This window comes from Schistocerca piceifrons, chromosome 6, assembly GCF_021461385.2.
Source record: "Schistocerca piceifrons isolate TAMUIC-IGC-003096 chromosome 6, iqSchPice1.1, whole genome shotgun sequence".
Taxonomy (NCBI): domain Eukaryota; kingdom Metazoa; phylum Arthropoda; class Insecta; order Orthoptera; family Acrididae; genus Schistocerca; species Schistocerca piceifrons.
In genome coordinates, this window is record NC_060143.1 from 261,824,667 (window position 1) to 261,847,712 (window position 23,046).

A 23,046-nucleotide genomic window follows, 5' to 3' on the forward strand; every position below is an offset into this window, starting at 1 on the left:
TGAACATGTAAAACAAGCTGTCAATCTCTGCTATCTTGAATGTGACTGAATATTTATGCAGCTTCTTTCAAATAGTACTTTATTGTAGACAACTGAATCATCTGCAAAAAGCCTGACATTAATATTGTCTGCAAGGTCATTAATCTACAACATGAACAGCAAGGATCCCAACACACTTCCTTGGGGCACAGTCAAAGTTACTTCTACATCCAAGATAACATATTGCCTTCTCCTTACCAAAGTCCTCAATCCAGTCATAAATTTCACTTGATACCTACCGTATATGATTGGTCTTTTGGCAATAAGGATATGTGTGGTACTGAGTCAAATGCTTTTTGTAAATCGGGAAGTACATTATTACTGTTATTCCATTATTTGTTGATCATGTTAATTTTGAGTATATATCTTGCAGTTCAGCAGTAGGAAACATAGATGCCTGACTGACATGTGCAGCACACTGAGAAGGTTGAAAATACAAAATCATATTTTCAGAAGTAGTCACAGAAGACTTAAAAAACATATAGCATACATTATGTCATACTAAGTGCCATCATAAGCTAATGTCTTGTTTCTTCCACAGAAGGGCTCCTTGAAAGCATTCATTAATGATCAGTTTTGATGCCTCCACTGTCAGTTTTTTGCTCCAGGATTGTGGAAGTTTCTTCATCTTATTGCTCTTATCTAAAATATGACTGCTTTTAGTGCAGAATACAAAGACGTAAAATTGTCATAATATGTAAGTCAGGAGACTGAAGAGGCTTCAGCTTTTTTGGAGTGTTATGGCAGTATTCCTATTGTCACTGTCCTGTTTTCATCTACATATGTACTCTACAGAGTGTGATGGTGTGTACTTTATGTACCCCTTCAAATCCAAACATAATTTGTTTACACTCACACATACACTACTGGCCATTAAAATTGCTACACCAAGAAGAAATGCAGATGATAAACGGGTATTCATTGGACAAATATATTATACTAAAACTGACATGTGATTACATTTTCACGCAATTTGGGTGTATAGATCCTGAGAAATCAGTACCCAGAACAACCACCTCTGGCCGTAATAACGGCCTTGATACACCTGGGCATTGAGTCAAACAGAGCTTGGATGGCATGTACAGGTACAGCAGCCCATGCAGCTTCAGCACGATACCACAGCTCATCAAGAGTAGTGACTGGTGTATTGTGACGAGCCAGTTGCTCGGCCACCATTGACCAGATGTTTTCAATTGGTGAGAGATCTGGAGAATGTGCTGGCCAGGGCAGCAGTCGAATGTTTTCTGTATCCAGAAAGGCATGTACAGGACCTGCAACATGCGGTCGTGCATTATCCTCCTGAAATGTAGGGTTTCGCAGGGATCGAAAGAAGGGTAGAGCCACGGGTCATGACACATCTGAAATGTAACATCCACTGTTCAAAGTGCTGTCAATGTGAACAAGAGGTGACCAAGAAGTGTAACCAATGGCACCCCATACCATCACGCCAGGTGATACGCCAGTATGGCGATGACGAATACATGCTTCCAATGTGTGTTCACCACGATGTCGCCAAATGCATTGCGACCATCATGATGCTGTAAACAGAACCTGGATTCATCCAAAAAAATGACATTTTCCATTCGTACACCCAGGTTCGTCGCTGAGTACACCATCGAAGGCACTCCTGTCTGTGATGCAGCATCAAGGGTAACTGCAGCCACGATCTCCGAACTGATAGTCCATGCTGCTGCAAACGTCATTCGTGCAGATGGTTGTTGTCTTGCAAACGTCCCCATCTGTTGACTCAGGGATCAAGACGTGGCTGCACGATCCGTTACAGCCATGAGGATAAGATGTCTGTCATCTCGACTGCTAGTGATACGAGGCCGTTGAGATCCAGCACGGCATTCCGTATTACCCTCCTGAACCCACCAATTCCATATTCTTCTAACAGACATTGCATCTCGACCAATGCGAGCAGCAATGTCGCAATATGATAAACCGCAATGGCGATAGGCTACAATCCGACCTTTATCAAAGTCGGAAACGTGATGGTACGCATTTCTCCTCCTTACATGAGGCATCAGAACAACGTTTCACCAGGCAACAGCAGTCAACTGCTGTTTGTGTATGAGAAATCGGTTGGAAACTTTCCTCATGTCAGCATGTTGTAGGTGTCTCCACCAGCGCCAACCTTGTGTGAATGCTCTGGAAAGCTAATCATTTGCATATCACAGCATCTTCTTCCTGTCTGTTAAATTTCGCGTCTGTAGCACGTCATCTTCGTGGTGTAGCAGTTTTAATGGCCAATAGTGTACTTGTCTTTAATGTATCACTGTGTCACATTGCCCATTATTTATTCAATGAAATGTAGGTTTCCAATTACATTGCAACTTATTACCCACCCATAAACAAGCAGACTGACCTCTTCGCTTTGTGGTTGGAGCAGAGCAGAAATAATTGTGTAAATTCAAACAAGAGGTGATACTAGTGTCCCACAAATTTGAGAGATGCCAGAGAGAAGTTCAACAGAAAGCCAAGGCCCATTGTTATCAATGCTATTAGTAATTGGAAATGTTAGTGAAGCACTAATCATCAATCAGGTTACTCTAGAAATCAACTATTTGCGGTTGCTGAACTCAAAAGTGTACTACATACACACCAAGCAAGAAATTCAAGGCAAGGTGATACTCTGTTTCTCTCAATCCATAATAGTTGTTATGCTGTTACAGATACCAAGCAGAGCTGAAGCATTTTCTGTAATTAAAGAATTACATTGAAGTCATTCTTTGATTCCTTGCGAAAGGTCCCAGGCTTAGTTGCATCAGTTCACTTTGAATTGGAGTACTTTATTCATGAGTCAAGCTTCACCATCAGAAGATTTTTCATTTTCATACTACAAAAGGGCTGCTATTAAGAATGTGAATTTGAGACCCCAGGAGAGTACAATAATTCAGTTGGAGGAACCAGTTGGTATGGAGGAATTTCATGTGAGGCCCTAACACAGATAATGAACTGCTGCATAAATTCCAAAATCTTTTTCAATTTGTGACAGCTATGTAAAATGCACCTGTATTCCAAGAACAATGATGAATAAAATAATAATAATAATAGTCACGAAATTTTATTCTTGTTGTTGTTGTGGTCTTCAGTCCTGAGACTGGTTTGATGCAGCTCTCCATGCTACTCTATCCTGTGCAAGCTTCTTCATCTCCCAGTACCTACTGCAACCTACATCCTTCTGAATCTGCTTAGTGTATTCATCTCTTGGTCTCCTTCTACGATTTTTACCCTCCACGCTGCCCTCCAATGCTAAATTTGTGATCCCTTGATGCCTCAAAACATGTCCTACCAACCGATCCCTTCTTCTAGTCAAGTTGTGCCACAAACTTCTCTTCTCCCCAATCCTATTCAATACCTCCTCATTAGTTACGTGATCTACCCACGTTACCTTCAGCATTCTTCTGTAGCACCACATTTCGAAAGCTTCTATTCTCTTCTTGTCCAAACTAGTTATCGTCCATGTCTCAGTTCCATACATGGCTACACTCCATACAAATATTTTCAGAAATGACTTCCTGACACCTAAATCTATACTCGATGTTAACAAATTTCTCTTCTTGAGAAACGCTTTCCTTGCCATTGCCAGTCTACATTTTATATCCTCTCTACTTCGACCATCATCGGTTATTTTACTCCCTAAATAGCAAAACTCCTTTACTACTTTAAGTGTCTCATTTCCTAATCTAATTCCCTCAGCATCACCCGACTTAATTCGACCACATTCCATTATCCTCGTTTTGCTTTTGTTGATGTTCATCTTATAGCCTCCTTTCAAGACACTGTCCATTCCGTTCAACTGCTCTTCCAAGTCCTTTGCTGTCTCTGACAGAATTACAATGTCATCGGCAAACCTCAAAGTTTTTACTTCTTCTCCATGAATTTTAATACCTACTCCGAATTTTTCTTTTGTTTCCTTTACTGCTTGCTCAATATACAGATTGAATAACATCGGGGAGAGGCTACAACCCTGTCTCACTCCTTTCCCAACCACTGCTTCCCTTTCATGCCCCTCGACTCTTATTACTGCCACCTGGTTTCTGTACAAATTGTAAATAGCCTTTCGCTCCCTGTATTTTACTCCTGCCACCTTCAGATTTTGAAAGAGAGTATTCCAGTCAACATTGTCAAAAGCTTTCTCTAAGTCTACAAATGCTAGAAACGTAGGTTTGCCTTTTCTTAATCTTTGTTCCAAGATAAGTCGTAAGGTCAGTATTGCCCCACGTGTTCCAACATTTCTACGGAATCCAAACTGATCTTCCCCGAGGTCGGCTTCTACCAGTTTTTCCATTCGTTTGTAAAGAATTTGCTTTAGTATTTTGCAGCTGTGACTTATTAAACTGATAGTTCGGTAATTTTCACATCTGTCAACACCTGCTTTCTTTGGGATTGGAATTATTATATTCTTCTTGAAGTCTGAGGGTATTTTGCGTGTCTCATACATCGTGCTCACCAGATGGTAGAGTTTTGTCATGACTGGCTCTCCCGAGGCCATCAGTAGTTCTAATGGAATGTTGTCTACTCCCGGGGCCTTGTTTCGACTCAGGTCTTTCAGTGCTCTGTCAAACTCTTCACGCAGTATCTTATCTCCATTTCGTCTTCATCTACATCCTCTTCCATTTCCATAATATTGTCCTCAAGTACATCGCCCTTGTATAAACCCTCTATATACTCCTTCCACCTTTCTGCCTTCCCTTCTTTGCTTAGAACTGGGTTTCCATCTGAGCTCTTGATATTCATACAAGCGGTTCTCTTCTCTCCAAAGGTCTCTTTAATTTTCCTGTAGGCAGTATCTATTTTACCTCTAGTGAGACAAGCCTCTACATCCTTACATTTGTCCTCTAACCATCCCTGCTTAGCCATTTTGTACTTCGTGTCTATCTCATTTTTGAGACGTTTGTATTCCTTTTTGCCTGCTTCATTTACTGCATTTTTATATTTTCTCCTTTCATCAATTAAATTCAATATTTCTTCTGTTACCCAAGGATTTCTATTAGCCCTCGTCTTTTTACCTACTTGATCATCTGCTGCCTTCACCACTTCATCCCTCAGAGCTACCCATTCTTCTTCTACTGTATTTCTTTCCCCCATTCCTGTCAATTGTTCCCTTATGCTCTCCCTGAAACTCTCTACAACCTCTGGTTCTTTCAGTTTATCCAGGTCCCATCTCCTTAAATTCCCACCTTTTTGCAGTTTCTTCAGTTTCAATCTGCAGTTCGTAACCAATAGATTGTGGTCAGAATCCACATCTGCCCCAGGAAATGTCTTACAATTTAAAACCTGGTTCCTAAATCTCTGTCTTACCATTATATAATCTATCTGATACCTTTTAGTATCTCCAGGATTCTTCCATGTATACAACCTTCTTTCATGATTCTTGAACCAAGTGTTAGCTATGATTAAGTTATGCTCTGTGCAAAATTCTACCAGACGGCTTCCTCTTTCATTCCTTCCCCCCAATCCATATTCACCAACTATGTTTCCTTCTCTCCCTTTTCCTACTGACGAATTCCAGTCACCCATGACTATTAAATTTTCGTCTCCCTTCACTACCTGAATAATTTCTTTTATCTCGTCATACATATCATCTATTTCTTCATCATCCGCAGAGCTAGTTGGCATATAAACTTGTACTACTGTAGTAGGCATGGGCTTTGTGTCTATCTTGGCCACAATAATGCGTTCATTATGCTGTTTGTAGTAGATAACCCGCACTCCTATCTTTTTATTCATTATTAAACCTACTCCTGCATTACCCCTATTTGATTTTGTATTTATAACCCTGTAATCACCTGACCAAAAGTCTTGTTCCTCCTGCCACCGAACTTCACTAATTCCCACTATATCTAACTTTAACCTATCCATTTCACTTTTTAAATTTTCTAATCTACCTGCCCGATTAAGGGATCTGACATTCCACGCTCCGATCCGTAGAACGCCAGTTTTCTTTCTCCTGATAACGACGTCCTCCTGAGTAGTCCCCGCCCGGAGATCCGAATGGGGGACTATTTTACCTCCAGAATATTTTACCCAAGAGGATACCATCATCATTTAATCATACAGTAGAGCTGCATGTCCTCGGGGAAAAATTACGGCTGTAGTTTCCCCTTGCTTTCAGCCGTTCGCAGTACCAGCACAGCAAGGCCGTTTTGGTTAATGTTACAAGTCCAGATCAGTCAATCATCCAGACTGTTGCCCCTGCAACTACTGAAAAGGCTGCTGCCCCTCTTCAGGAGCCACATTTGTCTGGCCTCTCAATAGATACCCCTCCGTTGTGGTTGCACCTACGGTACGGCCATCTGTATCGCTGAGGCACGCAATCCTCCCCTTTATTCTTAGTACCAACTATTCACTTATAAAGTTTTTGGCCTGGTTCTTTGATGTCCTTAGATTAGTTAGGTTTAAGTAGTTCTAAGTTTTTACTTCTTCTCCATGAATTTTAATACCTACTCCGAATTTTTCTTTTGTTTCCTTTACTGCTTGCTCAATATACAGATTGAATAACATCGGGGAGAGGCTACAACCCTGTCTCACTCCTTTCCCAACCACTGCTTCCCTTTCATGCCCCTCAACTCTTATAACTGCCATCTGGTTTCTGTACAAATTGTAAATAGCCTTTCGCTCCTTGTATTTTATCCCTGCCAACTTTAGAATTTGAAAGAGAGTATTCCAGTCAGCATTGTCAAAAGCTTTCTCTAAGTCTACAAATGCTAGGAATGTAGGTTTGCCTATCCTTAATCTTTCTTCTAAGATAAGTCGTAGGGTCAGTGTTGCCTCATGTGTTCCAATATTTCTACGGAATCCAAACTGATCTTCCCCGAGGTCGGCTTCTACCAGTTTTTCCATTTGACTGTAAAGAATTCGCGTTAGTAATTTGCAGCTGTGACTTATTAAACTGACAGTTTTGTAATTTTCACATCGGTCTACACCTGCTTTCTTTGGGAGTGGAATTATTATATTCCTCTTAAAGTCTGAGGGTATTTCGACTGTCTCATACATCTTGCTCACCAGGTGGTAGAGTTTTGTCAGGACTGGCTCTCCAAAGGCTATCAGTAGTTCTAATGGAATGTTGTCTACTCCCGGGGCCTTGTTTCGACTCAGATCTTTCAGTGCTATGTCAAACTCTTCACGCAGTATCATATCTCCCATTTCATTTTCATCTACATCCTCTTCCATTTCCATAATATTGTCCTCAAGTACATCACCCTTGTATAGACCCTCTATATACTCCTTCCACCTTTCTGCTTTCCCTTCTTTGCTTGGAACTGGGTTTCCATCTGAGCTCTTGATATTCATACAAGAGATTCTCTTTTCTCTAAAGGTTTCTTTAATTTTCCTGTAGGCTGTATCTATCTTACCCCTAGTGAGATAAGCCTCTACCTCCTTATGTTTGTCCTCTAGCCATCCCTGCTTAACCACTTTGCACTTCCTGTCGATCTCATTTTTGAGATTGACACGAGGTGTGCTGAATTTCAAGATTTGGAAATACATGGAGTCCAAAATATCTGATATGTTGACATAACATTCAGCCTTCACAGCAGCTTCTCGTCCATCATCAAGAAAGGATACTGCACACCAGATGATAATTTTGTTAGTGCGTAATCAATTCTGGTGAAGTTGAGATATGTTTCTTTGAGCCTAATAATGGAAGTTCTCCTTATTGAAGTAACCATTTAAATGAAAATAGGTTTTATTTGGCATCCAAACATTTTGAATGAAATTTGCTGCGTTGGTTTTTCACAAAATAACAGGAGTAGAACACAGTCATTTGGATTTGGTTGTTGCGCAGTCTGAATTTTTTGATGAAATTGAAGCTGAAGTAGTTTTTGAATGCTGTAGTGGCGAGTCAAATTCCCACACCAAATGATGAGAACTCGTTTTGGTGAAAGCTTATATGATATCACTGTTGTCAGGGGAACATACAGACTGTACAACTCCACTAAGCTTTATCTTCAAATCTGTACCACTGTCCTCAAAATTCCAGATCAAAGTTATGATTGCATATAGTAACGGAATTTGACCAAGATGCGGATCTGATAGTGGCCCCATAATTTTTGTCGAGCAGCTTTCAAACTATCACCATGTCGGTAAAATAAATGTATGTCAACTGCACACACTGCACTGGGCCATGGTAGCTAAATGGCTTCACAGCATGACATCTTCCCCTCATCACTTCTGCTACATCTGCAGGACTACATCATCGGCTTCAAATTTTGCCATTTGTGTGTGTCACCTTGTAGTCACATAATGTACTGCTAGTTTTGTGCTCTTGTCTAGCTATTCGTACTAACTGCAAAAGACTGTTAAAGTAATATGACTAAAATCAAGAGTGAATTTCAGGGCATTATTTGAAATTAGAAGAATGAACTAGTATGCTTATGATTACAAGAGATATTCTACTTGACATTAAAACCATAGTCTGTTATGTTCCATAGCTCCAATGACAATGTTTAGTAGTGTATTGTAAGAGAATATAGTTCGATTGTCACTGTTCGCTAAAGTGACCTCTTGTGGCAGGAGTAATTGAAAAGTAAGAACCACGATTGTACTATTATGAAATAGAGAGAGGGTGTATTTTACAATAAATCAGTTTTGTAAAATGTGTTCAGAGTAGTAACTGGAATAAAAGCTACCAACCCCCTTCAATTTCGTACATTTATTTCTACATAAGTGATATCAAAAGGAGTTGCACCATGAGAGAATCTCTGCAAAAAATGGTTCAAATGGCTCTGAGCACTATGGGACTTAACTTCTCAGGTCATCAGTCCCGTAGAACTTAGAACTACTTAAACCTAACTAACCTAAGGATGTCACACGCATCCATGCCCGAGGCAGGATTCAAACCTGCGACCGTAGCGGTCGCGCGGTTCCAGACTGTAGCGCCTAGAACCGCTTGGCCACTCCGGCCGGCCAGAGTCTCTGCATTGAGAATTGAAGAGGTGGATGAAATAGGCTGAAACACATGATATTCAGATCAGCACTGCGACATGAGGTAAATACTTTCTGGTAAACGTATCTTCTGTTCTCTGTTATCAGTAGCAGGTTCATTCCTGCTATGATGCAAGTTGAAACACATTACAGCCTTCTTTTGAAACCACGAATTCAGCTTGATGGTAGCTTGAGAAGCCTCAGCCTACAAGGCAAACAACTGGTATTCTAAGAGTATCACTGATAAATATGACTCTACATATAAAACCGTGAACCCCATGAAACATAGACCTTGCCATTGGTGGTGAGGCTTGCCTCAGCGATACAGATAGCCATACCGTAGGTGCAACCACCACGGAGGGGTATCTGTTGAGAGGCCAGACGAATGTGTGGTTCCTGAAGAGGGGCAGCAGCCTTTTCAGTAGTTGCAGGGGCAACAGTCTGGATGATTGACTGATCTGGCCTTGTAACACTAACCAAAATGGCCTTGCTGTGCTGGTACTGCGAACAGCTGAAAGCAAGGGGAAACTACAGCTGTAATTTTTCCCCGAGGGTATGCAGCTTTACTGTATGGTTAAATGATGATGGCGTCCTCTTGGGTAAAATATTCCAGGGATAAAAATAGTCCCCCATTCGGATCTCCGGGTGGTGACTAATCAAGAGGACGTCATTATCAGGAGAAAGAAAACTGGCATTCTACGGATCGGAGCGTTGAATGTCTGATCCCTTAATCGGGCAGGTAGGTTAGAAAATTTAAAAAGTGAAATGGATAGGTTAAAGTTAGATATAGTGGGAATTAGCGAAGTTTGGTAGCAGGAGGAACAAGACTTTTGGTCAGGTGACTACAGGGTTATAAATACAAAATCAAATAGGGGTAATGCAGGAGTAGGTTTAATAATGAATAAAAAAATAGGAGTGCGGGTAATCTACTACAAACAGCATAGTGAACGCCTTATTGTGGCCAAGATAGACACGAAGCCCACACCTACTACAGTAGTACTAGTTTATATGCCAACTAACTCTGCAGATGATGAAGAAATGTATGATGAGATAAAAAAAATTATTCAGATAGTGAAGGGAGACGAAAATTTAATAGTCATGTGTGACTGGAATTCGATAGTAGGAAAAGGAAGAGAAGGAAACGTAGTAGGTGAATATGGATTGGGGGTAAGAAATGAAAGAGGAAGCCGCCTGGTAGAATTTTGCACAGAGCATAACTTAATCATAGCTAATACTTACTTCAAGAATCATAAAAGAAGGTTGTATACATGGAAGAAACCTGGAGATACTGACAGGTTTCAGACCGATTATGTAATGGTAAGACAGAGATTTAGGAACCAGGTTTTAAACTGTAAGACATTTCCAGGGGCGGATGTGGACTCTAACCACAATCCATTGGTTATGAACTGTAGATTCAAATTGAAGAAACTGCAGAAAGGTGGCAATTTAAGGAAATGGGACCTGGATAAACTGACTAAACCAGAGGTTGTACAGAGTTTCAGGGAGAGCATAAGGAAACAATTGACAAGAACAGGGGAAAGAAATACAGTAGATGAAGAATGGGGAGCTTTGAGGACTGAAGTAGTGAAGGCAGCAGAGGATCAAGTAGGTAAAAAGACAAGGGCCAGTAGAAATCCTTGGGTAACAGAAGAAATATTGAATTTAATTGACGAAAGGAGAAAATACAAAAATGCAGTAAATGAAGCAGGCGAAAAGGAATACAAACGTCTCAAAAATGAGATCGACAGGAAGTGCAAAACGGCTAAGCAGGGATAGCTAGAGAAGGATGTAGAGGCTTATCTCACTAGGAGTAAGATAGATACTGCCTACAGGAAAATTAAAGAGACATTTGGAGAAAAGAGAACCACTTGTATGAATATCAAGAGCTCAGATGGAAACCCAGATCTAAGCAAAGAAGGGAAAGCAGAAAGGTGGAAGGAGTATATAGACGGTCTATACAAGGGTGATGTACTTGAGGGGACTAGTATAGAAATGGAAGGGGAAGTAGATGAAGATGAAATGAGAGATACGATACTGCGTGAAGAGTTTGATAGAGCACTGAAAGACCTGAGTCGAAACAAGGCCCCGGGAGTAGACAACATTCCATTAGAACTACTGACAGCCTTGGGAGAGCCAGTCCTGACAAAACTCTACCATCTGGTGGGCAAGACGTATGAGACAGGCGAAATACCCTCAGACTTCAAGAAGAATATAATAATTCCAATCCCAAAGAAAGCAGGTGTTGACAGATGTGAAAATTACCGAACTGTCAGTTTAATAAGTCACAGCTGCAAAATACTAACACGAAACTTTACAGACGAATGGAAAAACTGGTAGAAGCCGACCTCGGGGAAGATCAGTTTAGATTCCGTAGAAATATTGGAACACGTAAGGCAATACTGACGCTACGACTTATCTTAGAAGCTAGATTAAGGAAAGGCAAACCTACGTTTCTAGCATTTGTAGGCTTAGAGAAAGCTTTTGACAATTTGACTGGAATACTCTCTTTCAAATTCTGAATGTGACAGGGGTCAAATACAGGGAGCGAAAGGCTATTTACAATTTGTACAGAAACCAGATGGCAGTTATAAGAGTCGAGGGACATGAAAGAAAAGCAGTGGTTGGGAAGGGAGTAAGACAGGGTTGTAGCCCCTCCCCGATGTAATTCAATCTGTATATTGAGCAAGCATGAAAGGAAACAAAAGAAAAATTCGGAGTAGGTATTACAATCCATGGAGAAGAAATAAAAACTTTGAGGTTCGCCGATGACATTGTAATTCTTTCAAAGACAGCAAAGGACTTGGAAGAGCAGTTGAACGGAATGGACAGTGTCTTGAAAGGAGGATATAAGATGAACATCAACAAAAGCAAAACGAGGATAATGGAATGTAGTCGAGTTAACTCGGGTGATGGTGACGGAATTAGATTAGGAAACGAGGCACTTAAAGTAGTAAAAGAGTTTTGCTACTTGGGGAGCAAAATAACTGATGATAGTTGAAGTAGAGAGGATATAAAATGTAGACTGGCAATGGCAAGAAAAGCGTTTCTGAAGAAGAGAAATTTGTTGACATTGAGTATAGATTTAAGTGTCAGGAAGTCTTTTCTGAAAGTATTTGTATGGAGTGTAGCCATGTATGGAAGTGAAACATGGACAATAAATAGTTTAGACAAGAAGAGAATAGAAGCTTTTGAAACGTGGTGCTACAGAAGAATGCTGAAGATTAGATGGGTAGATCACATAACTAATGAGGAGGTATTGAATAGAATTGCAGAGAAGAGGAGTTTGTGGCACAACTTGACAAGAAGAAGGGATCGGTTTGTAGGACATGTTCTGAGGCATCAAGGGATCACCAATTTAATACTGGTGGGCAGCGTGGAGGGTAAAAATCGTAGAGGGAGACCAAGAGATGAATTCACTAAGCAGATTCAGAAGGATGTAGGCTGCAGTACGTACTGGGAGATGAAGCAGCTTGCACAGGATAGAGTAGCATGGAGAGCTGCATCAAACCAGTCTCAGGACTGAAGACCACAACAACAACAACAACAACAACATAAAATATTCAAATTACTTAAGGGTATGCAGCCAGTGATATCTTCGACAGCCACCGATATTTTGACAGGTGCTCACCCTGTCATTTTCAAGGCACAAAAGCAGTGAGAAAGTTCTGTACAAGGAAATTTAAGGCATTTGTATGAAAAGCATTGGGTAAGGTACTGTTAACTCTGGCCCTATGTTTGTTGATTGGTGAAGAATAGTATTCCACACATAATACAAGTGAAAACCTCTATCCCTGTTTATAAGATCACTTGCTAATTTAATTTCAACTCTTTCTGTAATAACAATATCCCAATAACTGGAAGTGGTTGCCAGTATCTCTGTGTTGTTATATTCTAAGAGCATGACCAGTGCCAAGTCAATGTTCTGCAATAGCAGATTTGCTGGGCTGCTGTTAGTGTTTGTGTGACACTTGTACTCAATACACCAGTCCTCCACGGTCCTGCTGGTCTGACCAAAACATGGTGTTTATAAATGAATATCGGGGTTTTAATGCTTTAAAATATTTATTATATTAAACTTACTGTTATAAATGATATGTCAAATGAAAGAGCAACTGAAACAGTTTTACCAAGAAGCTTATAAACCTCACTGGCATAGCGAAGTATGCGACTGGTTGAACTTCACTTCACCCAAGTGCTGGTTAGGCCACAAGGGGCCCAATGACAGGCCTTGCTTTGCATGGCCTCTGTGTTCACCCAACCTAACAACATTCGATTTTTTTCCTTTGGGGGTTCATCAAGGATCGTGTGTACATGCCTCCGCTACCAGCAGACCCCCCTGAATTAAGAAACCAGATTGAAGCAGCTGTTGCTACGATCACTGAAGACACACTTATTAACGTTTGGGAAGAACTCGGCTATAGACTTGATGAGTGCCGTGTGACAAATGGTGCTCACATTGAACATTTATAAGGTTCTTGGTAAAACTCTGAGTTGCTCTTTCATTTGACATATCATTTATAACCGTAAGTTTGAGGTAATAAATATTATAAAGCATTAAAACCCCAATATTAATTTATAAACACCCTGTATATTATGTGCCATAACTGCAAGCAATACAATAAATACCCACTTTATGCAAACCACATTCATCCCTTATAGATTCTAAAGAGCCCTAATCTGTGAAGGTGGTCAATACATTTTGCATCATATCTCTACAAAATACAACCAATCCTGTTTGAAATGCTTCCTGCATAAGGCAAGGAGACTTTAGATTCCGGTGCCATCTCATTATCATCACGACTCAATTGTTTCATGGTTGGTCGACAGCAAAACATGTATCTGATATGCCTTTTCTGAACATTGCTGGTGAATTAAATAAAAACTTAGCTTCTACAGAGAATCATATAACTCTCTTGGCAAATGTCTTTCCGAGATTGATGTCTGAAGTACTCCTCTGTGATACAGACAAGGGGGAGATTGAGTCAATAATTAAATCATTGAAGACTAAGGACTCTCATGGTTATGATGGAGTGCCTAGCAGAATATTAAAGTACTGTGCTCCACATGGTAGCCCTGTATTTAGCCATATTTGTAATTTTTCCTTTCGGAATGGTCAGTTTCCTGAACAATTCAAATACTCGGTAGTAAAGCAGTTTTATAAAAAGGGAGAAAGGGATAATGTAGGCAATTTTAGACCTATTTCTATGCCATCAGTGTTTGCTAAACTTATTGAAAAGGCTGTGTATGTAAGTATAATTGATCATTTTATATAACATGATTTACTATGAAATGTAGTTTGGCTTTAAAAATTGTTTAACAACTGAAAATCCTGTATTCTATTTTCTCTGTGAGGTACTGGATGGGTAAAACAAAAGGTTTCAAACGCTAGGCATATTTTTTTATTTAACTAAGGCATTTGATTGTGTTAATCACAAAATATTGCTCCAGAAGTTGGACCATTACAGAATACGGGGTGCAGCTCACAATTGGTTCACCTATTACTTTAGCAACTGACAGCAAAAGGTTATTATTCACAATGTTGAGAATGGCTGTGATGTGGGATCTGAGTGGGGTACAGTCAAGTAGGGGGTGCCCCAGGGATCAGTGTTGGGGCCACTCTTGTTCCTTATTTATATAAACGATATGCCCTCTAGTATTATGGGCAACTCTAAAATATTTCTAATTTGCTGATGATGCTTGGCAGTAAAGGATGCTGTGTGCAACATTGGCTCGGTTTCAAATAGTGCAGTTCATGGCCTAAGTTCATGGCTTGTAGAAAATAAACTAATGCTAAATCACATTAAGACTCACTTTTTTACAGTTTCTAACACACAGTTCAACAAAACCTGATGTTTTAATTTCACAGAATTGGTATATGATTAGTGAAACTGAACATTTCAAATTTCAAGGTGTTCAGATAGATAGTAAACTGTCATGGAAAGCACATGTTCAGGATCTTGTTCAAAGACTTAATGCTGCAATTTTTTCTATTCAAACAGTATCTGAAGTGAGTGATCCTTCGACATGAAAATTAGTCTACTTTGCTTATATTCATTTGCTTATGTAGTATGGTATTATATTTAACTCTCCCCATTTTAAAAGGATATTTTTCGCTCAGAAATGGGCGGTTCAGGCAATAAGTAGTCCAAGTCCACGAACCTCTTGTCGACCCCTGTTCATGAGTCTGGGTATATTGACATTGGCCTCTCAATATATATCTTCCTTACTGTCATTTCTTGCTAACAATATTCCCAAGACTAAGCAGCTTTCACTCGGTGAATACTCAGCAGAAATCAAACCTGCATTTGGGTCGGACTTCCTTAACTCTTGTACAGAAAGGTGGGCAGTATACTGCTGCATCCATTTTCAATAAGCTACCAATCGAATTAAAAAATATTAACAGTATTGCTAGTGCTTTCAAATCAAAACTGAAGAGTTTCTAATGGGTCACTCCTGTAGTTCCTTGAAAAAGTAAGCTGATTCTTGTTGTATTGTTGATTGCGTTTACTTAAACTTATGGACTGACTTTTTCATGTTCATGAACATTTTCTTTTTATCTGTTGTTACTTTAATGATGTAATTTCATCTACTGACATGTTCCAAGACCTTGGAGATTTGCTCCTCAATTTGGTCCTACAGAACTTGACGTGTAAATAAATAAATAACCATACTGATAAAAGGCAGCTCCAAGAAGGCCTAACTTAGCGACAAACTTTCAGGGTCTGAGACGACATGGTCCCCGTGAACCATGATATGAAAGACTCCTTTGTGCTGAGCCTGATGGTAACGACTATCAACCTGTAGATATAAGGCTGTGTGATTGTCCTATAAACATGTCCCATTGTACCATCAGCCTTCTTCCTGTTCAACATGTCGAGGAAGGGGAAACTAATATTTTGATACATTGAATCTAGTTGTTCTGAAAGATCATTTAAATCCTTACTTTTATGAGGCCAAACAAGGAAAGTACCTTCTACATATCTGAAAATACTGTAGCTGTCAGTGCCACAAACTCCAAGGCATGTTCCTCGATGTTTTCTGTGTACAAATTGGCAATAGCAGGTGACAAAGGGTTTTCCATCGCAACCACTTTAGTCTTTTCATAATACTGTTCATTGAACAGGCATGCCAAAATATGGTCATTACTTCAAACTCAATCAAACCTCAGTTGACTGTAATGAGTCAGATTCAGGAACACAAATGGAGAAAGAGAGCACATCAAAATATCAGCATCATTCAAATGTAATCCCTCTAATCTAGATTACATAGCCTTCTGAAGGTGCTCAAGGAAGGCGGTAGTCTTAGGCTCGTTGTCAATAACATTCGTGGTTCAACATAATGTGTAGCAAAACACCTTACCATTCTATTGAACCCATTAGTAGGTTGGTGTATGCAACACATTAAGAACTTGAACAGTGGAAAATCCAGGATGGAATATAAAAATATTATGAAAAGGAAAGTTGCTACTCACCATATAGTGGAGATGCTGAGTCACAGATAGGCTCAACAAGAAGACTGTTCCAAATAAACCTGTTGGCCCGTAAGGCCTTTGTCAAAAATAGACGACACACACACACACACACACACACACACACACTCTCACACACACACACACACACACACACACACACACACACTCTCACGCACATGCAAACACAACTGTGTGGTAATTGCGTTTGCGGTGTGTGTGTGTGTGTGTGTGTGTGTGTGTGTGTGTGTGTGTGTGTGTGTGTGTGTGTGTATTTGACGAAGGCCTTCCTTTCGGACTGAGAGCTTTATTTGGAACAGTCTTTTTGTTGTGCCTATCTGCGACTCAGCACTTCCACATTAAGAACTTGGCAGATTTCTTACATCTATGAGAGAGATTTCATTTGAATGTACAGGGGTATTTTTGTAAGCATTGATGTGGTATCTCTCTTCAATCGTGTTCCTGTGTCTAAATCATTATGGTTAATCGAGGATGGATTTGGTGTTGATCTAACTAATCTGTTTGACATGTGTTGACTTCCATATACCTTTTATTCAATGACCAGACAGACAGAGCTGTGATGGGAAGTCTCTTGTCACCTATTATTGCCAGTTTGTTTATGGAAGACTTTGAGGAATGTGTCTGAGTCAGTAGCATGAAACCTCCCCATTTTTTCAGATAAACAGATGATACTTTTGCTTCTGGAAAAACACATTTTGACTATCACTTGCCTTTATCTGAACCTTTATATCTGCTGCTATCAGTTGTGAATCATGCTCATATGGTAACTACCAAAAGTACAGAAATATATACGTAATGTACAAGAAAAATCTAAAGTGCAAAATTCGTAATAGGTATGTTCGTATTTTATATTTTTCACGCACATGACTTGTTCTAGTTTGTACTTTTGGTAGATTTTGAGGTTCAAATAAAAACAGATGATTACTTAATAGCTATTGAATATCATCTAACCAAAGCATTCGATAATTTTGTTGTTTGGCCTCACGTAAGTGTGAATATGGCTTTTTAGAATATCTGAATACAGAGCGAAAAAGGAGAGAAGTAAAAAGACTAAGTGTGCTGGTGGAATAGAGGGCTGTGTAGTGCTGGAGTGGGAAGAGGGAAGGGAATAGGTGTGTGAAGGACAGTAACTAATGTAGGTTGAGGCCAGCCACAGGGACGTAGTATATATTGCAAGGAGAGTTCCCACTGGCGCAGTTCAGAAAGACTAGAGTTGGTGCATGCACATGGCACAGACTGTGAAGCAGTTACTGAAGTGCAGAACATTGAGTTGGGCAGTGTGTTCAGCAACTCAGTGATCCAGCTGTTTCTTGGCCACTGTTTGTCAGTGGCCATTCATGTGGACAGGCAGCTTCGTGGTTGTCATGCCCACATGGAACACAGCATAGTGGTTGTAGCTTAGCTTGTAGATCATGTGACTGCTTTCACAGGTAGTTCTCTTCTGACGGGCTAAGCAATGCTTGTGACTGGACTTGAGAAGGTGGTCATGGGAAGATGTATGGGATAGGTCTTCCATCTAGGTCTATTTCAGGTATATGGGCCATGAGGCAAGGGTTGGGGACAGAGATGGATATCCTCAGAATATTTTCTCGGTTCGGTGGGCAGTGGAATAACAATGTGGGAGGGACAGGAAGGATAGTGGGTAGTATATTTCTCATTTTAGGGCAATGACGAGAGGTAATCGAAACCCTGGTAGAGAATGTGATTGATATCCTTTCACTCTGAATTTTAATCCCCCTCTTGAATGTTTCTTTTATTTCTGTCATTGCTTTTTGTGTATAGATTCAACAGTAGGGGTGAAAGACTACATCATTGCCTTACACTCTCTTTAATTTGAGCATTTCATTCTTGGTCATCCACTCTTACTGCTACATCTTGGTTCTTGTACATATTCACTATTACCCATCTCTCTCTCTATACCTTAGAATTGCATTACAATTACAAAGAAGAGTCAATATGTTTTCAATTAACTTCAATAATGATTCAATAAAATTATTTATTTACATGAATGTATGTAAATGTAATAATACAGTTGCATTGAATGTCATGAGGGTATTCAGGTACTATGAACATCACATATAAGTCAAATACATCAAAATTAACTGGAGAATACAGCTACAATAATGTCAGACAATTGGGTGGCACAACTAAGTATTTTCCATTTATGATAGAGAAAATGACAGTGAACAACAAATTAATGATTTCAAGTTTTTGTATTTCTAACCCAAAACATTCCATCAATCATTGAGGCTGTGAAAACATCAGATAAATTCCTACTATATAATACTGTAAAATGACAGCCTGGTAGGGGAGGGGGAGGTGGAATAGGATGGTCATGTTATAACCTCTCCTTTTATTTGTCACTCTTTCTGTCAGGTACTAGTAACATTTATTTTATAGAAAATGAGGAGACACACAATACAAGTATCTTGAAATAATTACGAGCAAATAAGTCGGTGTGTGACAAAAAAGCATTAGTGCACAATGCAGCACTGAATGGGGAATTACAAATATTAGAAATAACCACCTGGTTAGTACATTTTGCATTATTGTTTTCATTATTGGAGTTATTGAATGGCTAATATTAAATTCAAATTTTTGTCGCGCACAGATTTGCAAAATATAGTTGTGGGACATTTAGTTTATAAACACAGTTACATTGATGTTAAAAAACACTATCATCCAAATAAATTTGAGTTGCATAGAGATCCAGAGAGAATGCTGGTGACAAAAACCTGCTTAAATATTCACACACTAGAGAAGTGCTGACTGCGACAATTACAGATTTCTGATGATATGTGTGAATTTTGCTTCTCAGTTAGCGGTGGAGCAAAAGGGTGATATTGTTCATATTATAAGTAAGTACTGGGTGTGTTGTATACTTATTTCCTCACTATGTAGTATATGTAGATTATATGAAAGACTGCTTTTATAATTCTCCAGTTCATTTGTTGCTGTCTTGATGTCTGCCTTTTTTTTTTTTTACAGGTTCTCAATCAGTCACAATAATACTACAACATATTTTACATTATAAGAATACTTCCTAAATATGGTTCCTGATATTTATCACAGACCTACACAATCATTATGAAATACTTTTTAAACTATTCTTGACTAAACTAAAAGAGCTATAAACTTATGATACCATACATTCAGTATCATGGAATTGCACATACTGTAAGTTATGATAATTGTATAAAATTTACAGGTTTCTAACGTTGCCATTTTTCAAGTGTGCTTGAACTTCTACAACTATAATTTCAGGTTCCACAGTCTTTTCACCACAATCACTAAGATGAACAGGAAGAAGATGGTTATTTTGAATCAACACACGATCAGGCTGGAAAAAAAAGCAGTAATAGAATAGAAAATCTCTCTCTGCACATAACAACACTATGGCATACGAGGGGTTATAAAAAAATTTAAAAAATACATTTTCAAATTGTTTACAATACAACCTTATCCTCTTCAAAATACTCTCTATTACAACTAATACATTTGTCCCACTGGTGCTTCCACTCCTCAAAAAGTTTTCGTCATCTTCAGAAATGGCCAACAGTTTCTCCCTAGTTTTTTCTTGATTTCTCCAGTGTTGCCAAAACGGTGTCCTTTCATGCCCCTTTTCATGCGTGGAAGTAAGACAAAGTTGCATTGAGTCGGGTGAGGTGAGGGAGGTGCATGGGGCAGCAGAACCTTGACATTTTTAGCCAATAGTGTCTACGAGAGATGGTTGTGTGTGCAGGTGTGTGAACCAATCTCCTGTCTGCCACAAACCGGGTATTTTTTGATGCATAGAAATAATAAAAAATTAAGAATATTGAGTTTCATGTAATTTTTTGTCTAATGTAATATCTTGTATAGACATCTTTTATTAACCTGACACATTCCACATCATTACGAAGTGTCATATTCATGATCTATGGAACAAGTACTAATCTAATCTAATCTAATTTAATCTAATCTAATCTGCACACTGTTGTGCAATCTTCTTAAAACTTCCAAATAAAAGATTTTATTGGTGGTCTATGAGCACAAGCTCTCTAATTTTTTTGATACTTTCGTCGATTCGGGCAGTTAATGGATGTCTAGAATGAGGTTTGTCACCAAGCGACATGTTGCCATTTTTACATTGAGAAACCACTCATGCACTTCATTTCTCCCATAGTGTCTGCTTGGTAAGCTGTTTTCAACATCAGAACAGGTTCAGCAGCATTTTTACAGAGTAGAAAAGAAAATTTCACATCTGCACTTTGTTCACTTGAACTTGCAATCACAAAAAACCAAACAAGAACAAAAGAGCGCTGACAAAAACAATCACTGCAGGTGAACTTAACAAGCCAGGTCAACAACACTGGCAACATAGGTGGCACGGAACTGACAACGAGTTGCACTATCCGATGTCTAACGGCAGAAATGCATACTACACAAGCAGGGTACATACGCTCCGGGACAACTGGGAATTTTTTTTTATAATTCCAGGAATTTTTTCATTGCTTTAGTCTTAAGTTAATTTTTTGTAATTTTGACTGGTAAGAACTGATACTCTGACAAAGAATTTTACCACAATGTAACATAACAGTCGCAACACTTCGCCTCTATTTTTTTGCCTGCTGTGCCAGCAGCACGCCAAGTGGCCAGTAAGTTGAACTCCGAGTTAGGCGCAATCGTGAAAACGAAAAGTAATTAATTATTTTGGTTTGTACAATGATTTTACAAATGGAAGCATAGTGTACCACAATAAATTGCAGCAAACAAGAAGAAGAAGAAGAAGATACCACATGTCTTTTTTTAGGTTTTCTAAGGACCCTGAGAGTTTTATACCATCATGTTCCTAAAGTGCATCGTCAGGATTCTGCAGACGAGAAGATCTTATAAAAAAAGATCCTGTTTACCTTTATAATAATGTTTTGTCCACTATACGTCGAAAAAAAAAAAAAAAAAAAGAAAACCACAGTTCATGAATGCAGACAAAAACAAACTCGTGGAATGCAGTTAACCACATTGTTTGACATTGTCATGGTGTATATGACCTGGGGCAAAAGGGACATCCGGAAAAAAATCGGGAACTTTTTAATCCGGGAGAAAACCGGGAATTTTTTAGAATTCCATGAATTTTTCATTGTTTTACTTTTCTGGTAAATTTTTGTAATTTTGACATAAGAACCCATACTCTATATTACTGTATCCCGCTACTGCAGAATAATATTCAACAATAAAACATAAATTGCAAAGGAAAGGCGCCATATACAGCAATGACACAGTGCTCACGCAAGCGTCTGCCAACAGCAAAATGTGTCAAAGGTTTTAGGAAGACTATGCAGTGCTTCATAACAACAAATTGCCTCCGATGAGTGTGAAGTCACAACTGTTTACATTAGATTCATTTTAGCAGCTACGAGTGGGCTCATGCGCATGTGCAGTTGAGTCGCGTTTGAGTGGTAGATTCTCCGTTAGCTGTGCAAGCAGTCGCAGCAAGCAGCTAAATGCTAGCGGGAAAAGTGGACGCCAAATTCATATTCTTGAGGAAAAGAAACTTGTTTCACAAAGTGCCAAGCATCCAGCACACTATGGTCTATCGATTATTTATATGATTTTGAAACACATCCCTGTTGGTTTTTGAACAAATTTTAAGTTGATTTCTGAACGAATCATAAGTTGATTTTTGAATGCGTGCATAGTGTACATGATTTCTCTGTCAGGAGAATACATGTCACATCTAGAAATAAACTTTCTGCAGACAGAAGGGGACGGGGCTATACGAGCTGAGCAGAGTAAAGCCGGACGCATGAATACCAAACACTGTCCGATTATGTGGATGATTGGGTTTGCGAATGTTCAGCGATGTTATAATTACTAGCAAAATCCATGGATTCAGACTACCAGAATGGAAATAAACAACTAACAGGAATAAGAGGTGAGAAAGATTAAGTATTATCTTCTCAGTCTACCCAAGAAAATGAAATTTTGACAAAATTTATGGCCAGATCACTACACTAGTAAGGACCAGTTGTACAGTCCCTGGCTAGTAGGTGCGTAAGTTCTATTCTGGAAGTAACGTGGGAAACGTGTTGTACAAACATATAATAACGACTAACCGGAAAATAATCGCGGGATAGCTAAATCTGTGATTCCGGTAGGGTTAGTGAAGTTAATCGGCGAACAAATTTTGACAATGGCAGGAAAAGCTACAAAATTGGTGGTGATTTGTTTATTAGAACTAGGTAGGAGAAGAAATGGGGACATCATACAAATTATGGAAGAATAAGACGATTTCAAATTCGTATAAAAATTTCGTAATACTACTTTTCGATCTCATGCTTGAGAAACTGGTGCATATGAATGAAATGTGAAACTATTTCCTTACATACAGCTTTTTGCTTGGCTTAACAGGCATTTGATATTGGTACTTCATGAATTATATTCTGTTGTGTTATAAAAATGACCATTTGTGCCAAAACAGTTTCGTTTATTTAGTGTGTTGCAAAATTGCTGCAATATTAGAAAGGCCTATTTTGTTTTACCTAGCAGATAGTGACAAACTAGATGTGATCAGTTCGAGAAACCACATCAGTCTTGGGCATATTTGT

At 39.1% G+C, this 23,046-nt stretch overlaps 1 protein-coding gene across 1 annotated transcript in view; it reads right to left on the bottom strand.

Moving 5' to 3' along the window:
- Nucleotides 1-18,441: 18,441 nt before the first annotated feature.
- LOC124802517 (excitatory amino acid transporter 2) overlaps nucleotides 18,442-23,046 on the bottom strand; it is a 294,422-nt gene continuing 289,817 nt past the window's right edge. Inside the window, exon 11 of the mRNA XM_047263357.1 lies at nucleotides 18,442-19,799. Coding sequence (XP_047119313.1) covers nucleotides 19,662-19,799 — 138 coding nt within the window. The 3' untranslated portion in view covers nucleotides 18,442-19,661. The remainder of the gene's footprint in view (nucleotides 19,800-23,046) is intronic.